The sequence below is a fragment of the Coregonus clupeaformis genome, unplaced genomic scaffold, assembly GCF_020615455.1.
Source record: "Coregonus clupeaformis isolate EN_2021a unplaced genomic scaffold, ASM2061545v1 scaf1319, whole genome shotgun sequence".
In the NCBI taxonomy this organism is placed as follows: domain Eukaryota; kingdom Metazoa; phylum Chordata; class Actinopteri; order Salmoniformes; family Salmonidae; genus Coregonus; species Coregonus clupeaformis.
Window position 1 is genome coordinate 90001 of NW_025534773.1, and position 22695 is coordinate 112695.

Below are 22695 nucleotides of genomic sequence, written 5' to 3' on the forward strand. Positions count from 1 at the left end.
GGAGAGGTGTGTGTTTAACCTGTGTGTTTAACCTGTGTGTTCCCAGGCTGCGTGAGGAGAGGTGTGTGTTTAACCTGTGTGTTCCCAGGCTGCGTGAGGAGAGGTGTGTGTTTAACCTGTGTGTTCCCAGGCTGCGTGAGGAGAGGTGTGTGTTTAACCTGTGTGTTCCCAGGCTGCGTGAGGAGAGCTGTGTGTTTAACCTGTGTGTTTAACCTGTGTGTTCCCAGGCTGCGTGAGGAGAGGTGTGTGTTTAACCTGTGTGTTTAACCTGTGTGTTCCCAGGCTGCGTGAGGAGAGGTGTGTGTTTAACCTGTGTGTTCCCAGGCTGCGTGAGGAGAGGTGTGTGTTTAACCTGTGTGTTCCCAGGCTGCGTGAGGAGAGGTGTGTGTTCCCAGGCTGCGTGAGGAGAGGTGTGTGTTTAACCTGTGTGTTCCCAGGCTGCGTGAGGAGAGCTGTGTGTTTAACCTGTGTGTTTAACCTGTGTGTTCCCAGGCTGCGTGAGGAGAGGTGTGTGTTTAACCTGTGTGTTTAACCTGTGTGTTCCCAGGCTGCGTGAGGAGAGGTGTGTGTTTAACCTGTGTGTTTAACCTGTGTGTTCCCATGCTGCGGGAGGAGAGGTGTGTGTTTAACCTGTGTGTTTAACCTGTGTGTTCCCAGGCTGCGTGAGGAGAGCTGTGTGTTTAACCTGTGTGTTCCCAGGCTGCGTGAGGAGAGCTGTGTGTTTAACCTGTGTGTTTAACCTGTGTGTTCCCAGGCTGCGTGAGGAGAGGTGTGTGTTTAACCTGTGTGTTTAACCTGTGTGTTCCCAGGCTGCGTGAGGAGAGGTGTGTGTTTAACCTGTGTGTTCCCAGGCTGCGTGAGGAGAGCTGTGTGTTTAACCTGTGTGTTTAACCTGTGTGTTCCCAGGCTGCGTGAGGAGAGGTGTGTGTTCCCAGGCTGCGTGAGGAGAGGTGTGTGTTTAACCTGTGTGTTCCCAGGCTGCGTGAGGAGAGGTGTGTGTTTAACCTGTGTGTTCCCAGGCTGCGTGAGGAGAGGTGTGTGTTCCCAGGCTGCGTGAGGAGAGGTGTGTGTTTAACCTGTGTGTTTAACCTGTGTGTTCCCAGGCTGCGTGAGGAGAGGTGTGTGTTTAACCTGTGTGTTCCCAGGCTGCAGGAGGAGGGAGGCTCTCTGTGATGTTTAACCTGTGTGTTCCCAGGCTGCGTGAGGAGAGGTGTGTGTTTAACACTGCGGGAGCAGGAGGAGAGGTGCAGGAGGAGGGAGGTTCCTCTCTGTGATGATCTCCTGTGTGTGTGTGTGTTCCCAGGCTGCGTGAGGAGAGGTGCAGGAGGAGGGAGGTTCCTCTCTGTGATGATCTCCTGTGTGTGTGTGTGTTCCCAGGCTGCGGGAGGAGAGGTGCAGGAGGAGGGAGGTTCCTCTCTGTGATGATCTCCTGTGTGTGTGTGTTCCCAGGCTGCGGGAGCGTGAGGAGAGGTGCAGGAGGAGGGAGGTTCCTCTCTGTGATGATCTCCTGTGTGTGTGTGTTCCCAGGCTGCGGGAGGAGAGGTGCAGGAGGAGGGAGGTTCCTCTCTGTGATGATCTCCGTGTGTGTGTGTTCCCAGGCTGCGGGAGCGTGAGGAGAGGTGCAGGAGGAGGGAGGTTCCTCTCTGTGATGATCTCCCTGTGTGTGTGTGTTCCCAGGCTGCGGGAGGGAGAGGTGCAGGAGGAGGGGAGGTTCCTCTCTGTGATGATCTCCTGTGTGTGTGTGTTCCCAGGCTGCGGGAGCGTGAGGAGAGGTGCAGGAGGAGGGAGGTTCCTCTCTGTGATGATCTCCTGTGTGTGTGTGTGTTCCCAGGCTGCGGGAGCGTGAGGAGAGGTGCAGGAGGAGGGAGGTTCCTCTCTGTGATGATCTCCTGTGTGTGTGTGTGTTCCCAGGCTGCGGGAGCGCGAGGAGAGGTGCAGGAGGAGGGAGGTTCCTCTCTGTGATGATCTCCTGTGTGTGTGTGTTCCCAGGCTGCGGGAGCGTGAGGAGAGGTGCAGGAGGAGGGAGGTTCCTCTCTGTGATGATCTCCTGTGTGTGTGTGTTCCCAGGCTGCGGGAGCGTGAGGAGAGGTGCAGGAGGAGGGGAGGTTCCTCTCTGTGATGATCTCCTGTGTGTGTGTTCCCAGGCTGCGGGAGGAGAGGTGCAGGAGGAGGGAGGTTCCTCTCTGTGATGATCTCCTGTGTGTGTGTGTTCCCAGGCTGCGGGAGCGGGAGGAGAGGGTGCAGGAGGAGGGAGGTTCCTCTCTGTGATGATCTCCCTGTGTGTGTGTGTTCCCAGGCTGCGGGAGCGTGAGGAGAGGTGCAGGAGGAGGGAGGTTCCTCTCTGTGATGATCTCCTGTGTGTGTGTGTTCCCAGGCTGCGGGAGCGGGAGGAGAGGTGCAGGAGGAGGGAGGTTCCTCTCTGTGATGATCTCCTGTGTGTGTGTGTTCCCAGGCTGCGGGAGCGTGAGGAGAGGTGCAGGAGGAGGGAGGTTCCTCTCTGTGATGATCTCCTGTGTGTGTGTGTTCCCAGGCTGGAGCGGGAGGAGAGGTGCAGGAGGAGGGAGGTTCCTCTCTGTGATGATCTCCTGTGTGTGTGTGTTCCCAGGCTGCGGGAGCGGGAGGAGAGGTGCAGGAGGAGGGAGGTTCCTCTCTGTGATGATCTCCTGTGTGTGTGTGTTCCCAGGCTGCGGGAGGAGAGGTGCAGGAGGAGGGAGGTTCCTCTCTGTGATGATCTCCTGTGTGTGTGTGTTCCCAGGCTGCGGGAGGAGAGGTGCAGGAGGAGGGAGGTTCCTCTCTGTGATGATCTCCTGTGTGTGTGTGTTCCCAGGCTGCCGGGAGGAGAGGTGCAGGAGGAGGGAGGTTCCTCTCTGTGATGATCTCCTGTGTGTGTGTTCCCAGGCTGCGGGAGCGTGAGGAGAGGTGCAGGAGGAGGGAGGTTCCTCTCTGTGATGATCTCCTGTGTGTGTGTGTTCCCAGGCTGCGGGGCGGAGGAGAGGTGCAGGAGGAGGGAGGTTCCTCTCTGTGATGATCTCCTGTGTGTGTGTGTTCCCAGGCTGCGGGAGCGTGAGGAGAGGTGCAGGAGGAGGGAGGTTCCTCTCTGTGATGATCTCCTGTGTGTGTGTGTTCCCAGGCTGCGGGAGTGAGGAGAGGTGCAGGAGGAGGGAGGTTCCTCTCTGTGATGATCTCCTGTGTGTGTGTGTTCCCAGGCTGCGGGAGCGTGAGGAGAGGGTGCAGGAGGAGGGAGGTTCCTCTCTGTGATGATCTCCTGTGTGTGTGTGTTCCCAGGCTGCGGGAGCGTGAGGAGAGGTGCAGGAGGAGGGAGGTTCCTCTCTGTGATGATCTCCTGTGTGTGTGTGTTCCCAGGCTGCGGGAGCGTGAGGAGAGGTGCAGGAGGAGGGAGGTTCCTCTCTGTGATGATCTCCTGTGTGTGTGTGTTCCCAGGCTAGCGGGCGCGAGGAGGGTGCAGGAGGAGGGAGGTTCCTCTCTGTGATGATCTCCGTGTGTGTGTGTTCCCAGGCTGCGGGAGCGTGAGGAGAGGTGCAGGAGGAGGAGGTTCCTCTCTGTGATGATCTCCTGTGTGTGTGTGTTCCCAGGCTGCGGGAGCGGGAGGAGAGGTGCAGGAGGAGGGAGGTTCCTCTCTGTGATGATCTCCTGTGTGTGTGTGTGTTCCCAGGCTGCGGGAGCGGGAGGAGAGGTGCAGGAGGAGGGAGGTTCCTCTCTGTGATGATCTCCTTGTGTGTGTGTGTTCCCAGGCTGCGGGGCGTGAGGAGGGTGCAGGAGGAGGGAGGTTCCTCTCTGGATGATCTCCTGTGTGTGTGTGTTCCCAGGCTGCGGGAGCGTGAGGAGAGGTGCAGGAGGAGGGAGGTTCCTCTCTGTGATGATCTCCTGTGTGTGTGTGTTCCCAGGCTGCGGGAGGGAGAGAGGTGCAGGAGGAGGGAGGTTCCTCTCTGTGATGATCTCCTGTGTGTGTGTGTTCCCAGGCTGCGGGAGCGTGAGGAGAGGTGCAGGAGGAGGGAGGTTCCTCTCTGTGATGATCTCCTGTGTGTGTGTGTTCCCAGGCTGCGGGAGCGGGAGGAGGTGCAGGAGGAGGGAGGTTCTCTCTGTGATGATCTCCTGTGTGTGTGTGTGTTCCCAGGCTGCGGGAGAGAGAGGTGCAGGAGGAGGGAGGTTCCTCTCTGTGATGATCTCCCTGTGTGTGTGTGTTCCCAGGCTGCGGGAGCGGGAGGAGAGGTGCAGGAGGAGGGAGGTTCCTCTCTGTGATGATCTCCTGTGTGTGTGTTCCCAGGCTGCGGGAGGAGAGGTGCAGGAGGAGGGAGGTTCCTCTCTGTGATGATCTCCTGTGTGTGTGTGTTCCCAGGCTGCGGGAGGAGAGGTGCAGGAGGAGGGAGGTTCCTCTCTGTGATGATCTCCTGTGTGTGTGTGTGTTCCCAGGCTGCGGGAGCGGGAGGAGAGGTGCAGGAGGGAGGGAGGTTCCTCTCTGTGATGATCTCCTGTGTGTGTGTGTTCCCAGGCTGCGGGAGGAGAGGTGCAGGAGGAGGGAGGTTCCTCTCTGTGATGATCTCCTTGTGTGTGTGTTCCCAGGCTGCGGGAGGGAGAGGTGCAGGAGGAGGGAGGTTCCTCTCTGTGATGATCTCCCTGTGTGTGTGTGTTCCCAGGCTGCGGGAGGAGAGGTGCAGGAGGAGGAGGTTCCTCTCTGTGATGATCTCCTGTGTGTGTGTGTTCCCAGGCTGCGGGAGGCGGGAGGAGAGGTGCAGGAGGAGGGAGGTTCCTCTCTGTGATGATCTCCTGTGTGTGTGTGTTCCCAGGCTGCGGGAGGAGAGGTGCAGGAGGAGGGGAGGTTCCTCTCTGTGATGATCTCCTGTGTGTGTGTGTTCCCAGGCTGCGTGAGGAGAGGTGCAGGAGGAGGGAGGTTCCTCTCTGTGATGATCTCCTGTGTGTGTGTGTTCCCAGGCTGCGGGAGCGTGAGGAGAGGTGCAGGAGGAGGGAGGTTCCTCTCTGTGATGATCTCCTGTGTGTGTGTTCCCAGGCTGCGGGAGGAGAGGTGCAGGAGGAGGGAGGTTCCTCTCTGTGATGATCTCCCTGTGTGTGTGTGTTCCCAGGCTGCGTGGAGGAGAGGTGCAGGAGGAGGGGAGGTTCCTCTCTGTGATGATCTCCTGTGTGTGTGTTCCCAGGCTGCGGGAGCGGGAGGAGAGGTGCAGGAGGAGGGAGGTTCCTCTCTGTGATGATCTCCGTGTGTGTGTGTTCCCAGGCTGCGTGAGGAGAGGTGCAGGAGGAGGGAGGTTCCTCTCTGTGATGATCTCCTGTGTGTGTGTGTTCCCAGGCTGGAGCGGGAGGAGAGGTGCAGGAGGAGGGAGGTTCCTCTCTGTGATGATCTCCTGTGTGTGTGTGTTCCCAGGCTGCGGGAGCGTGAGGAGAGGTGCAGGAGGAGGGAGGTTCCTCTCTGTGATGATCTCCTGTGTGTGTGTGTTCCCAGGCTGCGCGGGAGGAGAGGTGCAGGAGGAGGGAGGTTCCTCTCTGTGATGATCTCCCTGTGTGTGTGTGTTCCCAGGCTGCGGGAGCGGGAGGAGAGGTGCAGGAGGAGAGATGTTCCTCTCTGTGATGATCTCCAGATGGGGAGACTACAGGAGAGACTCACTGAGAGAAACCAGCTCATCAAACGCCTGGTGGTAAGAACACACACACCTACCTCACACTCACACACACCTACCACACACACACACACACACACACACACACACACACACACACACACCACCACACACACACACACACACACACACACACACCTACCTCACACTCATACACACCTACCACACACACACACACACACACACACCTACCTCACACTCACACACACCTACCACACACACACACACACACACACACACACACCTCACACTCACACACACCTACCACACACACACACACACACACCTACCACACACACACACACATCTACCACACACACATCTACCACACACCACACACATCTACCACACACACATCTACCACACACACACATCTACCACACACACATCTACCACACACACACATCTACCACACACACACACACACACACACACACACACACATCTACCACACACACACACATCTACCACACACACACACCTACCACACACACACACACACATCTACCACACACACATATCTACCACACACACACCTACCACACACATCTACCACACACACACATCTACCACACACACATCTACCACACACACACATCTACCACACACACACATCTACCAACACACACATCTACCACACACACACACACACACTACCACACACACACATCTACCACACACACACACACATCTACCACACACACATCTACCACACACATCTACACACACACACACACATCTACCACACACACACACACACACACACACACACACACACACATCTACCACACACACACACATCTACCACACACACACACATCTACCACACACACACACACATCTACCACACACACACACACATCTACCACACACACACACACATCTACCACACACACACACACATCTACCACACACACACACATCTACCACACACACCACACACATCTACCACACACACACACATCTACCACACACACACACACATACACACACACACACACATCTACCACACACACACACACATCTACCACACACACACACATCTACCACACACACATCTACCACACACACATCTACACACACACATCTACCACACACACACACATCTACCACACACACACACACATCTACCACACACACACACACATCTACCACACACACACATCTACCACACACACACACACACCTACCACACACATCTACCACACACCTACCACACACATCTACCACACACACACATCTACCACACACACATCTACCACACACACACATCTACCACACACACATCTACCACACACACACACATCTACCACACACACACACACATCTACCCACACACACACATCTACCACACACACACACCTACCACACACACACACACATCTACCACACACACATATCTACCACACACACCCTACACACATCTACACACACACATCTACCCACACACATCTACCACACACACACATCTACCACACACACATCTACCACACACACACACACATCTACCACACACACACACACATCTACCACACACACACATCTACCACACACATCTACCACACACACACACACATCTACCACACACACACACACATCTACCACACACACACACACATCTACCACACACACACACACACACACACACACACACACACACACATCTACCACACACACACACACATCTACCACACACACACATCTACCACACACACACACACACACACACATCTACCACACACACACACCTACCACACACACACACACATCTACCACACACACACACATCTACCACACACACACACATCTACCACACACACACACACACATCTACACACACACACACATCTACCACACACACACATCTACCACACACACACACATCTACCACACACACACACATCTACCACACACACACACATCTACCACACACACACATCTACCACACACACACATCTACCACACACACACATCTACCACACACACACACATCTACCACACACATCTACCACACACACACACATCTACCACACACACACACATCTACCACACACACACATCTACCACACACACACACATCTACCACACACACACACACACACATCTACCACACACACACACATCTACCACACACACACACATCTACCACACACACACATCTACCACACACACACATCTACCACACACACACACACACATCTACCACACACACACACATCTACCACACACACACATCTACCACACACACACACATCTACCACACACACACACATCTACCACACACACACATCTACCACACACACACATATCTACCACCTACACACCTACCTCACACACAGCTGATGTCTCATTGTTTCTCCAGGAGGAACGACATCAACTGCAGCTTCATCCTCCGGTTGCCGGGGACAACGGAACCCTCAGGCTCCATGACAACAGGCCACACCCCGGGAACGTTACACCAACTATGAGGGTGACACACACACTCCTCTGTTGTCTTTGTGTTTCACTGTGTTGTATGGGTGGGATTAACTAGTGTTTCACTGTGTTGTATTGGTGGGATTAACTAGTGTTTCACTGTGTTGTATTGGTGGGATTAACTAGTGTTTCACTGTGTTGTATTGGTGGGATTAACTAGTGTTTCACTGTGTTGTATTGGTGGGATTAACTAGTGTTTCACTGTGTTGTATTGGTGGGATTAACTAGTGTTTCACTGTGTTGTATTGGTGGGATTAACTAGTGTTTCACTGTGTTGTATTGGTGGGATTAACTAGTGTTTCACTGTGTTGTATTGGTGGGATTAACTAGTGTTTCACTGTGTTGTATTGGTGGGATTAACTAGTGTTTCACTGTGTTGTATTGGTGGGATTAACTAGTGTTTCACTGTGTTGTATTGGTGGGATTAACTAGTGTTTCACTGTGTTGTATTGGTGGGATTAACTAGTGTTTCACTGTGTTGTATTGGTGAGATTAACTAGTGTTTCACTGTGTTGTATTGGTGAGATTAACTAGTGTTTCACTGTGTTGTATTGGTGAGATTAACTAGTGTTTCACTGTGTTGTATTGGTGAGATTAACTAGTGTTTCACTGTGTTGTATTGGTGGGATTAACTAGTGTTTCACTGTGTTGTATTGGTGGGGATTAACTAGTGTTTCACTGTGTTGTATTGGTGGGATTAACTAGTGTTTCACTGTGTTGTATTGGTGGGATTAACTAGTGTTTCACTGTGTTGTATTGGTGGGATTAACTAGTGTTTCACTGTGTTGTATTGGTGGGATTAACTAGTGTTTCACTGTGTTGTATTGGTGGGATTAACTAGTGTTTCACTGTGTTGTATTGGTGAGATTAACTAGTGTTTCACTGTGTTGTATTGGTGGGATTAACTAGTGTTTCACTGTGTTGTATTGGTGGGATTAACTAGTGTTTCACTGTGTTGTATTGGTGAGATTAACTAGTGTTTCACTGTGTTGTATTGGTGGGATTAACTAGTGTTTCACTGTGTTGTATTGGTGGGATTAACTAGTGTTTCACTGTGTTGTATTGGTGGGATTAACTAGTGTTTCACTGTGTTGTATTGGTGAGATTAACTAGTGTTTCACTGTGTTGTATTGGTGGGATTAACTAGTGTTTCACTGTGTTGTATTGGTGAGATTAACTAGTGTTTCACTGTGTTGTATTGGTGGGATTAACTAGTGTTTCACTGTGTTGTATTGGTGAGATTAACTAGTGTTTCATTGTGTTGTATTGGTGGGATTAACTAGTGTTTCACTGTGTTGTATTGGTGGGATTAACTAGTGTTTCACTGTGTTGTATTGGTGGGATTAACTAGTGTTTCACTGTGTTGTATTGGTGGGATTAACTAGTGTTTCACTGTCAAGGCTGAGGTGTATGTGGTGTGGGAGTCAGGCGCAGGACACCGAAGCTTAGTCCAACAAAGTTTACTGTGAAACCACTAGGCAAAGATACAGTAAACGGCCTCAACACAAAACAGAGGCGAGCAATACGCAAACTATGCGTAAAACAATAAACAACGAAACAATTACAAAAACACGCAGCACTACGGACAGGCGAAAAACAACACACAACCTAACCAATACAAAACAGGCAATTTATAGAACATGTAATCAGACACAAACGGACACAGGTGTAAAAGACAGACAAAAGCAATCAAACATAGAAACATTCAACGGTGGCAGCTAGTACTCCGGGGACGACGAACGCCGAAGCCTGCCCGAACCAGGAGGAGGAGCAGCCTCGGCAGAATCCGTGACAGTACCCCCCCCCCTTGACGCGCGGCCCCAGCCGTGCGCCGACCCCGTCCTCGGGGACGGCCCGGAGGACGCGGAGCCGGGCGCGTGGGATGCCCACGGTGGAACTCAGTCAGGAGGGACGGATCTAGGATGTCCCTCCTAGGCACCCAGCACCGTTCCTCCGGACCGTACCCCTCCCACTCCACGAGATACTGGAGACCACTCATCCGGCGCCTCGAGTCCAAGATGGTCCGGACCCTGTACGCCGGGGCCCCCTCGATGTCCAAAGGGGGCGGAGGGGTCTCTCCTATCTCATCTTCTTGGAGTGGGCCAGCTACCACCGGCCTGAGAAGAGACACGTGGAACGAGGGGTTAATATTCTTGTACTCAATAGGCAGTTGTAACCTGTACACCTCGTTCAATCTTCTCAGGACTTTAAAGGGCCCCACAAACCGCCGACCCAGCTTCCGGCAGGGCAGGCGGAGGGGCAGGTTTCGAGTCGAGAGCCAGACTCGATCTCCCGGTGCATATACCGGTCCCTCACTGCGGTGGCGATCGGCGCTCGCCTTTTGTTGACGGATGGCCCGCTGCAGATGGACATGGGCAGCGTCCCACGTCTCCTCCGAGCGCCGAATCCACTCATCCACCGCAGGGGCCTCGATCTGGCTCTCGTGCCATGGTGCCAGGACCGGCTGATAACCTAAAACGCACTGGAAAGGTGTTAAATTGGTGGAGGAGTGGCGGAGAGAGTTCTGGGCCATCTCTGCCCAGGGGATATACCTAGACCACTCCTCCGGCCGGCCCTGGCAATAGGACCTCAGAAACCTACCCACATCCTGGTTGACTCGTTCAACCTGCCCATTGCTCTCTGGGTGGTACCCCGAGGTAAGGCTCACCGAGACCCCCAAGCGTTCCATGAACGCCCCCCAGACTCTGGAGGTGAACTGGGGACCTCGGTCAGACACAATATCCTCGGGGACCCCATAGTGCCGGAACACGTGGGTAAATAGGGCCTCAGCGGTCTGTAGGGCAGTAGGGAGACCCGGCATTGGGAGGAGACGACAGGCCTTGGAAAACCGATCCACAACGACCAAAATGGTGGTATTCCCCTGGGAGGGGGGTAGGTCGGTCACAAAATCCACCGAGAGGTGGGACCATGGTCGTTGTGGAACGGGCAGGGGATGTAACTTTCCCCTAGGCAAATGTCTAGGCGCCTTACACTGGGCACACACCGAGCAGGAGGAGACATAAACCCTCACATCCTTAGCTAACGTTGGCCACCAGTATTTCACGCTAAGGCAGTGCACTGTCCAGCCAATACCTGGATGTCCAGAGGAGGGTGATGTATGAGCCCAATAAATAAGGCGATCACGAACCTCGAGCGAAACGTACGTCCGCCCCACAGGATACTCGGGGGGAGTAGGGTCGGTACGCAGTGCCCGCTCGATCTCCGCATCGACCTCCCACACCACCGGAGCCACCAGACAAGACTCCGGCAGTATGGGAGTAGGCTCAATGGACCTCTCCTCTGTGTCATACCGCCGGGACAGGGCGTCTGCCTTACCGTTCTGGGACCCTGGGATGTATGTGATCTTAAAAACAAACCGGGTCAGGAACATGTTCCACCTAGCCTGACGAGGGTTCAATCTCCTAGCTGCCCGGATGTACTCCAGGTTACGGTGATCAGTCAGAATGAGGAAAGGGTGTTGAGCCCCCTCAAGCCAATGCCTCCACACCTTTAGGGCCTGGACTACAGCTAACAACTCCCTGTCCCCTACGTCATAATTACGCTCCGCCGAGCTGAGCTTCTTAGAATAGAACGCACAGGGGCGGAGCTTAGGTGGCGTGCCGGACCGTTGCGACAGGACTGCCCCAATGCCGGCCTCGGACGCGTCTACCTCTACTTGGAATGGTAAAGAGGGATCCGGATGCGCCAGCACCGGAGCCGAGGTGAACAGGTCCTTCAGTTTGGCAAATGCCCTGTCCGCCTCAGCTGACCACTGCAAGCGAACCGGACCCCCCTTTAGCAGGGACGTAATTGGAGCTGCAACCTGTCCAAAGCCCCGGATAAACCTCTGGTAGTAATTAGCAAAACCCAAAAACTGCTGCACCTCTTTTACAGTGGTTGGAGTTTGCCAATTACGCACGGCCGACACACGGTCAACCTCTATCTTCACACCAGACGCGGACAACCGATAACCCAAAAAGGAGACAGACTCCTGGAAGAACAGGCATTTCTCTGCCTTGACATACAAGTCATGCTCCAACAGTCTTCTCAACACTCGGCGCACCAGGGCTACATGCTCGGCTCGTGTAGACGAGTACACTAGGATGTCGTCGATGTACACGACCACACCCTGCCCATGCATGTCCCTGAAAATCTCGTCAACAAAGGATTGGAAGACTGAAGGAGCATTCATTAACCCGTATGGCATGACGAGATACTCGTAATGACCCGAGGTGGTGCTAAATGCTGTTTTCCATTCATCCCCCTCCCTAATGCGCACCAGATTGTACGCGCTCCTGAGATCCAACTTTGTGAAGAACCGCGCTCCGCGTAATGACTCCGTCATAGTCGCAATCAGTGGAAGAGGGTAACTGTACTTAACCGTGATCTGATTGAGACTACGGTAATCAATACACGGGCGCAAACCCCCGTCCTTCTTCTTCACAAAGAAGAAACTCGAGGACACCGGGGAAGTGGAGGACCGTATGTATCCCTGTGCCAAGGACTCGGCTATGTACGTTTCCATAGCCGCTGTCTCCTCTTGAGACAGGGGATACACACGGCTCCGCGGAAGTGCCGCTCCTGTTTGGAGATCTATCGCACAATCCCCCTGTCTATGAGGTGGTAGCCGTGTTGCCCTGGTTTTGCTGAACACAAGTGCTAAATCCTCATATTCAGGGGGAATGCGCATTGCGGGCACTTGGTTCGGACTCTCTACCGAGGTCGCCCCTAAGGAAACACCTAGACATCTCCCTACACACTGGGCAGACCACTCCATAAGAGCCCTCTGTTGCCACGCAATGGCAGGATCATGGGCGCTAACCAGGGAAGCCCCAGCACCACGGGATACGCAGGAGAGTCAATCAGATAAAACTGAATGATCTCCTCATGACCCCCCTGCGTCGTCATCTTAAGTGGTGCTGTGACTTCTCTGATCAACCCCGACCCCAACGGCCGGCTGTCTAGGGCATGAACAGGAAAGGGGGCTTCTACCGGCCGAAGGGGAATTCCTAACCTATAACAAAATGCACGATCAACAAAATTCCCAGCTGCGCCTGAATCTACTAGCGCCTTATGCTGGGAATGAGGTGCCACCTGTGGAAATCTCACAGGTATACACATGTGACCAACAGAGAGCTCTGGGTAAGTGGGGCGCCTACTCACCTGAAATGACTCCCCAGTGCGTGACCTGTTGTCCCCTCTCCCAGGAGACCCTCCCCAGCACCTGGCCGCGGTGTGTCCTCCACGGCCACAGTTGGTGCAGGGGATGGCCCCCCTCGGGTTCTCTCTCCTCCTCTCTCTAGCGCCAGCACCTCCGAGCTCCATGGGAATCGGCTCGGAGGTGCTGGAGGGTGGAATGGACGACCCCCACTCGGGACGTCCGCGGGTAGCCAGCAGGGTGTCGAGACGGATGGAGATGTCCACCAACTGGTCGAACGATAGGTTGGTGTCCCTGCAGGCCAGCTCACGACGAACGTCCTCTCGTAGGCTACACCGGTAATGGTCGATGAGGGCCCTCTCATTCCACCCCGCATCCGCCGCTAGAGTCCGGAACTCCAGGGCGAACTCCTGTGCGCTCCTCTTCCCCTGTCGGAGGTGGAACAGACGCTCCCCCGCCGCCTTCCCCTCAGGTGGATGATCGAAGACAGCCCTGAAGCGGCGGGAGAACTCCGCGTAGGTGATGGTAGTGACGTCTATTCCCCTCCATTCGGCGTTGGCCCACTCCAACGCCTTACCGGATAGACAGGAGATGAGGGCGGAGACGCTCTCGTATCCCGAGGGCGCTGGGTGTATGGTGGCCAGGTAGAGTTCCACCTGCAGTAGGAACCCCTGACACCCGGCTGCAGAACCATCATATGCCCTTGGGAGCGAGAGCCGAATGCCACTGGGTTCCGGTGCTGAGAGAGGAGGACTGGCCGTTGGTGATGGGATGGTGTGAGAAGGCGTGGGTACCTCTCCCGTAACCAGTCGGCGCAGAGTGTTGGACACCTCGTTCATGGCGGCCCCAAGTTGCCGGATCATGGTGTCTTGGTCGCTGATCCGATCCTCCAGCGACTTGGGTGCCGCCACTGCTCCTGCTGACTCCATGGTGGTGTGTTGTTCTGTCAAGGCTGAGGTGTATGTGGTGTGGGAGTCAGGCGCAGGACACCAAAGCTTAGTCCAACAAAGTTTACTGTGAAACCACTAGGCAAAGATACAGTAAACAACCTCAACACAAAACAGAGGCGAGCAATACGCAAACTATGCGTAAAACAATAAACAACTAAACAATTACAAAAACACGCAGCACTATGGACAGGCGAAAAACAACACACAACCTAACCAATACAAAACAGGCAAGTTATAGAACACGTAATCAGACACAAACGGACACAGGTGTAAAAGACAGACAAAAGAAATCAAACATAGAAACATTCAACGGTGGCAGCTAGTACTCCGGGGACGACGAACGCCGAAGCCTGCCCGAACCAGGAGGAGGAGCAGCCTCGGCAGAATCCGTGACATTCACTGTGTTGTATTGGTGAGATTAACTAGTGTTTCACTGTGTTGTATTGGTGAGATTAACTAGTGTTTCACTGTGTTGTATTGGTGAGATTAACTAGTGTTTCACTGTGTTGTATTGGTGGGATTAACTAGTGTTTCACTGTGTTGTATTGGTGGGATTAACTAGTGTTTCACTGTGTTGTATTGGTGGGATTAACTAGTGTTTCACTGTGTTGTATTGGTGAGATTAACTAGTGTTTCACTGTGTTGTATTGGTGAGATTAACTAGTGTTTCACTGTGTTGTATTGGTGAGATTAACTAGTGTTTCACTGTGTTGTATTGGTGAGATTAACTAGTGTTTCACTGTGTTGTATTGGTGAGATTAACTAGTGTTTCACTGTGTTGTATTGGTGGGATTAACTAGTGTTTCACTGTGTTGTATTGGTGGGATTAACTAGTGTTTCACTGTGTTGTATTGGTGGGATTAACTAGTGTTTCACTGTGTTGTATTGGTGGGATTAACTAGTGTTTCACTGTGTTGTATTGGTGGGATTAACTAGTGTTTCACTGTGTTGTATTGGTGAGATTAACTAGTGTTTCACTGTGTTGTATTGGTGGGATTAACTAGTGTTTCACTGTGTTGTATTGGTGAGATTAACTAGTGTTTCACTGTGTTGTATTGGTGGGATTAACTAGTGTTTCACTGTGTTGTATTGGTGGGATTAACTAGTGTTTCACTGTGTTGTATTGGTGGGATTAACTAGTGTTTCATTACATTTTACATTTTACATTTTAGTCATTTAGCAGACGCTCTTATCCAGAGCGACTTACAGGAGCAATTAGGGTTAAGTGCCTTGCTCAAGGGCACATTTACGTCATTTAGCAGACGCTCTTATCCAGAGCGACTCACAAATTGGTGCATTCACCCTATAGCCAGTGGGATAACCACTTTACAAATTTTTTTTGGGGGGGGTAGAAGGATTACTTTATCCTATCCCAGGTATTCCTTAAAGAGGTGGGGTTTCAAATGTCTCCGGAAGGTGGTGAGTGACTCCGCTGTCCTGGCGTCGTGAGGGAGCTTGTTCCACCATTGGGGTGCCAGAGCAGCGAACAGTTTTGACTGGGCTGAGCGGGAACTATGCTTCCGCAGAGGAAGGCGAGCCAGCAGGCCAGAGGTGGATGAACGCAATGCCCTCGTTTGGGTGTAGGGACTGATCAGAGCCCGAAGGTACAGAGGTGCCGTTCCCCTCACTGCTCCATAGGCAAGCACCATGGTCTTGTAACGGATGCGAGCTTCAACTGGAAGCCAGTGGAGTGTGCGGAGGAGGGGGGTGACGTGAGAGAACTTGGGAAGGTTGAACACCAGACGGGCTGCGGCATTCTGGATGAGTTGTAGGGGTTTAATGGCACAGGCAGGGAGGCCAGCCAACAGCGAGTTGCAGTAATCCAGACGGGAGATGACAAGTGCCTGGATTAGGACCTGTGCCGCTTCCTGTGTAAGGCAGGGTCGTACTCTCCGAATGTTGTAGAGCATGAACCTGCAGGAGCGGGTCACCGCCTTGATGTTAGCGGAGAACGACAGGGTGTTGTCCAGGGTCACGCCAAGGCTCTTCGCACTCTGGGAGGAGGACACAACCGTGATGGTGAGATCATGGAACGGGCAGTCCTTCCCCGGGAGGAAGAGCAGCTCCGTCTTGCCAGGGTTCAGCTTGAGGTGGTGATCCGTCATCCATACTGATATGTCTGCCAGACATGCAGAGATGCGATTCGCCACCTGGTTATCAGAAGGGGGAAAGGAGAAGATTAGTTGTGTATCGTCAGCGTAGCAATGATAGGAGAGGCCATGTGAGGATATGACAGAGCCAAGTGACTTGGTGTATAGGGAGAAAAGGAGAGGGCCTAGAACTGAGCCCTGGGGGACACCAGTGGTGAGAGCACGTGGTGCGGAGACAGCTTTCGCCACGCCACTTGGTAGGAGCGACCGGTCAGGTAGGACGCAATCCAGGAGTGAGCCGCGCCGGAGATGCCCAGCTCGGAGAGGGTGGAGAGGAGGATCTGATGGTTCACAGTATCAAAGGCAGCAGACAGGTCTAGAAGGACAAGAGCAGAGGAGAGAGAGTTAGCTTTAGCAGTGCGGAGAGCCTCCGTGACACAGAGAAGAGCAGTCTCAGTTGAATGACCAGTCCTGAAACCTGACTGGTTTGGATCAAGAAGGTCATTCTGAGAGAGATAGCAAGAGAGTTGGCTAAAGACGGCACGCTCAATAGTTTTGGAAAGAAAAGAAAGAAGGGATACTGGTCTGTAGTTGTTGACATCAGTGGGATCGAGTGTTGGTTTTTTGAGAAGGGGAGCAACTCTCGCTCTCTTGAAGACGGAAGGGACATGGCCAGCGGTCAAGGATGAGTTGATCAGCGAGGTGAGGTAGGGGAGAAGGTCACCGGAGATGGTCTGGAGAAGAGAGGAGGGGATGGAGTCAAGCGGGCAGGTTGTTGGGCGGCCTGCAGTCACAAGTCGCAGGATTTTATCTGGAGAGAGAGGGGAGAAAGAAGTCAAAGCATAGGGTAGGGCAGTGTGAGTAGGACCAGCAGTGTCATTAGACTTAACAAACGAGGATCGGATGTCGTCAACCTTCTTTTCAAAGTGGTTGACGAAGTCATCCACAGAGAGAGAGTGGGGGGGGAGGATTCAGGAGGGAGGAAAATGTGGCAAAGAGCTTCCTAGGGTTAGAGGCAGATGCTTGGAATTTAGAGTGGTAGAAAGTGGCCTTAGCAGCAGAAACAGATGAAGAAAATGTAGAGAGGAGGGAGGAAAAGATGCCAGGTCGGCAGGGAGTTTAGTTTTCTTCCATTTCCGCTCCGCTGCCCGGAGCTCTGTTCTGTGAGCTCGCAATGAGTCATCAAGCCACGGAGCTGGAGGGGAGGACCGAGCCGGCCGGGAGGATAGGGGACACAGAGAGTCAAAGGATGCAGAAAGGGGAGGAGAGGAGGGTTGAGGAGGCAGAATCAGGAGATTGGAGGGAGAAGGCTTGAGCAGAGGGAAGAGATGATAGGATGGAAGAGGAGAGAGTAGTGGGAGAGAGAGAGCGAAGGTTGCGGCGGCGCATTACCATCTGTGTAGGGGCAGAGTGAGTAGTGTTGGAGGAGAGCGAGAGAGAAAAGGAAACAAAGTAGTGGTCGGAGACATGGAGGGGAGTTGCAGTGAGATTAGTAGAAGAGCAGCATCTAGTAAAGATGAGGTCAAGCGTATTGCCTGCCTTGTGAGTAGGGGGACGGTGAGAGGGTGAGGTCAAAAGAGGAGAGGAGTGGAAAGAAGGAGGCAGAGAGAAATGAGTCAAATGTGGACATAGGGAGGTTGAAATCCCCCAAAACTGTGAGGGGTGAGCCATCCTCAGGAAAGGAACTTATCAAGGCGTCAAGCTCATTGATGAACTCTCCAAGGGAACCTGGAGGGCGATAGATGACAAGGATATTAAGCTTAAATGGGCTAGTGACTGTGACAGCATGGAATTCAAATGAGGAGATAGACAGGTGGGTTAGGGGGAAAAATTGAGAATGTCCACTTGGGAGAGATGAGGATTCCTGTGCCACCACCCCTCTGACCAGATGCTCTCGGGGTATGCGAGAACACATGGTCAGACGAGGAGAGAGCAGTAGGAGTAGCAGTGTTTTCAGTGGTAATCCATGTTTCCGTCAGCGCCAGGAAGTCGAGGGACTGGAGGTTAGCATAGGCGGGGATGAAGTCAGCTTTGTTGGCAGCAGAACGGCAGTTCCAGAGGCTGCCTGAGACCTGGAACTCCAGGTGTGGGATGCGTGCAGGGACCACCAGGTTAGAGAGGCAGCAGCCACGCGGTGTGAGGCGTTTGTGTAGCCTGTGCAGAGAGGGAGAGAACAGGGATAGGCAGAGGCATAGTTGACAGGCTGTAGCAAATGGCTACAATAATGCAGAGGAGATCGGAATGAAATGAACTAAACATCTGGGAGAGGAGAGAGCAGGGCCTCCCTCACCAAAACTTCCACCTCAGAAACTATAATTGTTTCACTGAACCACCCGAACAAAAACTCTCCCAACTTCCACCTTTAGAAATCAGAATTGTTGTGAACCACAGCGGTTCAATGTTTAAAGGAATAGACTCAACCCACTTTATTCAGCTAGCTAACTATGACACCATAGCTAACTAGCATGCTAGCATCCAATAACACACAGTTTAGCACCAACACTTGGTCACAACAAACCACCAATAGTGTGTTAACACACTAAGCAGATAATTTGTGTCCGTGTCTAGTTCCTTTCATAACGCAGCAATAATTAAACGTTGGCTAGCTTAGCACAAATATATTGTATTTAGCTGCCACAGTACAGCACACAATGGCTACTGTGTTGACTCTGTTCGAAAAAACGGCTAGCTAGCTAGCTTCGTGCTACACCCGGCACCGCCGAAGACAATGCCAACCTACAGTAACTACCCACAACAGCCCACGATGCCTAACTATGACACCATAGCTAACTAGCATGCTAGCATCCAATAACACACAGTTTAGCACCAATACTTGGTTACAACAAACTACCAATAGTGTGTTAACACACTAAACAGATCATTCGTGTCCGTGTCTAGTTCCTTTCATAACGCAGCAATAATTAGACGTTGGCCAGCTAGCACAAGTATATTGTATTTAGCTACTACAGTACAGTTAGCTGGTCGTGTTGGCTAGCTAGCAATGGCTACTGTGTTGACTTTGTTTGAAGAACGGCTAGCTAGCTAGCTTCGTGCTACACCCGGCACCGCCGAAAAACAATGCTAACCTACAGTAACTACCCACAACAGCCCACGATGCCTAACTATGACGCCATAGCTAACTAGCATGCTAGCATCCAATAACACACAGTTTAGCACCAATACTTGGTTACAACAAACTACCAGTAGTGTGTTAACACACTAAACAGATAATTCGTGTCCGTGTCTAGTTCCTTTCATAACGCAGCAAAAATTAAACGTTGGCTAGCTGGCACATTAACATTGGAAACAACTCTCCACCGTTGCTAAACGTTACCAGTAGCTACCCGCTAGCTAGCTAGCCTCGTGCTTCGCCGGGCTCCGCCGTACTTACCTACAATAATTACCTACGGAAACCTACAATAACTACCTAAATAACTACCTAAATAAACTACCTACAATACCTAACTACAACTACCTACCTGCGATCTAAATACATGGTTTAAGCTTTACTCAACACCATAAAAGAAGCCAAGCTTACCTCCTGCTTAGAGAAAACACAACCTCTCCCGACCACAGCTCCCACCGTTTCACTGTGTTGTATTGGTGGGATTAACTAGTGTTTCACTGTGTTGTATTGGTGAGATTAACTAGTGTTTCACTGTGTTGTATTGGTGGGATTAACTAGTGTTTCACTGTGTTGTATTGGTGGGATTAACTAGTGTTTCACTGTGTTGTATTGGTGGGATTAACTAGTGTTTCACTGTGTTGTATTGGTGGGATTAACTAGTGTTTCACTGTGTTGTATTGGTGAGATTAACTAGTGTTTCACTGTGCTTTATTGGTGAGATTAACTAGTGTTTCACTGTGTTGTATTGGTGGGATTAACTAGTGTTTCACTGTGTTGTATTGGTGGGATTAACTAGTGTTTCACTGTGTTGTATTGGTGAGATTAACTAGTGTTTCACTGTGTTGTATTGGTGGGATTAACTAGTGTTTCACTGTGCTGTATTGGTGGGATTAACTAGTGTTTCACTGTGTTGTATTGGTGAGATTAACTAGTGTTTCACTGTGCTTTATTGGTGAGATTAACTAGTGTTTCACTGTGTTGTATTGGTGGGATTAACTAGTGTTTCACTGTGTTGTATTGGTGGGATTAACTAGTGTTTCACTGTGTTGTATTGGTGAGATTAACTAGTGTTTCACTGTGTTGTATTGGTGGGATTAACTAGTGTTTCACTGTGTTGTATTGGTGAGATTAACTAGTGTTTCACTGTGTTGTATTGGTGAGATTAACTAGTGTTTCACTGTGTTGTATTGGTGGGATTAACTAGTGTTTCACTGTGTTGTATTGGTGGGATTAACTAGTGTTTCACTGTGTTGTATTGGTGGGATTAACTAGTGTATCACTGTGTTGTATTGGTGAGATTAACTAGTGTTTCACTGTGTTGTATTGGTGGGATTAACTAGTGTTTCACTGTGTTGTATTGGTGGGATTAACTAGTGTTTCACTGTGTTGTATTGGTGGGATTAACTAGTGTTTCACTGTGTTGTATTGGTGGGATTAACTAGTGTTTCACTGTGTTGTATTGGTGGGATTAACTAGTGTTTCACTGTGTTGTATTGGTGGGATTAACTAGTGTTTCACTGTGTTGTATTGGTGGGATTAACTAGTGTTTCACTGTGTTGTATTGGTGGGATTAACTAGTGTTTCACTGTGTTGTATTGGTGAGATTAACTAGTGTTTCACTGTGTTGTATTGGTGAGATTAACTAGTGTTTCACTGTGTTGTATTGGTGGGATTAACTAGTGTTTCACTGTGTTGTATTGGTGGGATTAACTAGTGGTTCACTGTGTTGTATTAAGTAGTGACTAAGGTTTTGTTGTGTTAGTGATGTTGTTTGTGAAGGTTGTAGTCGTGACGTTGTGTGAAAGTTGTGAGGTGGTTGTAGTCTTGACGTTGTGTAAAGGTTGTGTGAAGGTTGTAGTAATTACGTTGTTGTGTTTCAGAGGAAGCGTCTGGAGGAGTCTCCGCCCCATGTCACCAGCGTTCCGAACCTCAGCGCCTATGAGAGGAGCCTCCTACTCCCCCACGATACCCCCTCCCCCTCCCTCCCCCAACATCCCTCCCCCTCCTCAACTCTGTCCTACGCCTCCTCCTCTCTCCCTCGTTCCTCCCCCTCCCTCCCACGTACTCCCAGGTCTCCCAGTATGGAACCCAGCGGTCGCGGCCTTCCCTCTCGTACCCTCACCCCCCTCCCCCCTGCTCCCACCACCCCCCTCCCCCTCTGTCCATCCCCCCTCCCCGAGCCTCGACACGGGATTCGCCACGTCACCTCACCCTCGCAGGAGCTCCGCCCACACCTGCACAACCAGTCAACCAGGTAACAGATACTGTATCTATGGAAACAACACAGACAATAGCACTGTCTGTGTTCCTTCACAGATGTCCCGAAGCCCAATGTCCTTCTCCGTCTGTCTGTAAAAATATCACCACATAGTCGTCTGTCTCTTTACTCTGTCTGTAAAAATATCACCACATAGTCGTCTGTCTCTTTACTCTGTCTGTCTGTCTGTCTGTCTGTCTGTCTGTCTGTCTGTCTGTCTGTCTGTCTCTTTCCTCTGTCTTTCTGTCTGTCTGTCTGTTTCCTGTCTGTCTCATCTGTCTGTCTGTCTGTCTCCTTCTGTCTGTCTGTCTGTCTGTCTGTCTGTCTCTTTCCTCTGTCTGTCTGTCTGTCTGTCTGTCTCATCTGTCTGTCTGTCTGTCTGTCTCTTTCCTCTGTCTGTCTGTCTGTCTGTCTACTTCTCTGTCTCATCTGTCTGTCTGTCTGTCTGTCTCTTTCCTCTGTCTTTCTGTCTCCTTCTGTCTGTCTCTTTCCTCTGTCTGTCTGTCTGTCTGTCTGTCTACTTCTCTGTCTCATCTGTCTGTCTGTCTGTCTACTTCTCTCTCTGTCTGTCTGTCTGTCTGTCTGTTTCCTGTCTGTCTCATCTGTCTGTCTGTCTGTCTGTCTCCCAGTATATCTGCGTCTGTCGGTCCCCCACCAGTCTAAAATGTGTTTCCTGTGTTCTCCAGGAGCCCATATTTGGAGCAGAGGGGGAGTGGCCAGGGGGCAGAGGGGCGGGACCCTCAGAGTCAGGAGTGGTACACCAAGTACTTCTCCTTCTGACACACACACACACACACACACACACACACACACACACACACACACACACATTTCCCATGCTTACACACAAACACGCTATTGCCTCATTTACACAGTATCGCCTCGACACACACACACACACACACACACACACACACACCAGCAAGACCAACCCGCCTACATCACCTCAAATCAACCAAGAAGTGCTTCCCACACACTCCATCAGCTCAC

The 22695-nt window shown here is 51.7% G+C and overlaps 1 protein-coding gene and 1 long non-coding RNA gene across 2 annotated transcripts in view; one reads left to right on the top strand and one right to left on the bottom strand.

Annotated features, from left to right (window-relative positions):
• LOC121562242 (protein FAM184B) overlaps positions 1 to 22485 on the top strand; it is a 68954-nt gene extending 46469 nt beyond the window's left edge. The window contains 4 exon segments of the mRNA XM_045218018.1: positions 5549 to 5666; positions 8011 to 8118; positions 21329 to 21702; positions 22392 to 22485. Coding sequence (XP_045073953.1) covers positions 5549 to 5666; positions 8011 to 8118; positions 21329 to 21702; positions 22392 to 22485 — 694 coding nt within the window.
• LOC123486772 lies at positions 354 to 995 on the bottom strand. The gene is made up of 3 exons (XR_006659510.1): positions 893 to 995; positions 644 to 837; positions 354 to 575 (listed from the first exon to the last, which is right to left on the bottom strand). It is a non-coding gene; the product is annotated as an uncharacterized LOC123486772 (long non-coding RNA).
• Positions 22486 to 22695: the final 210 nt, after the last annotated feature.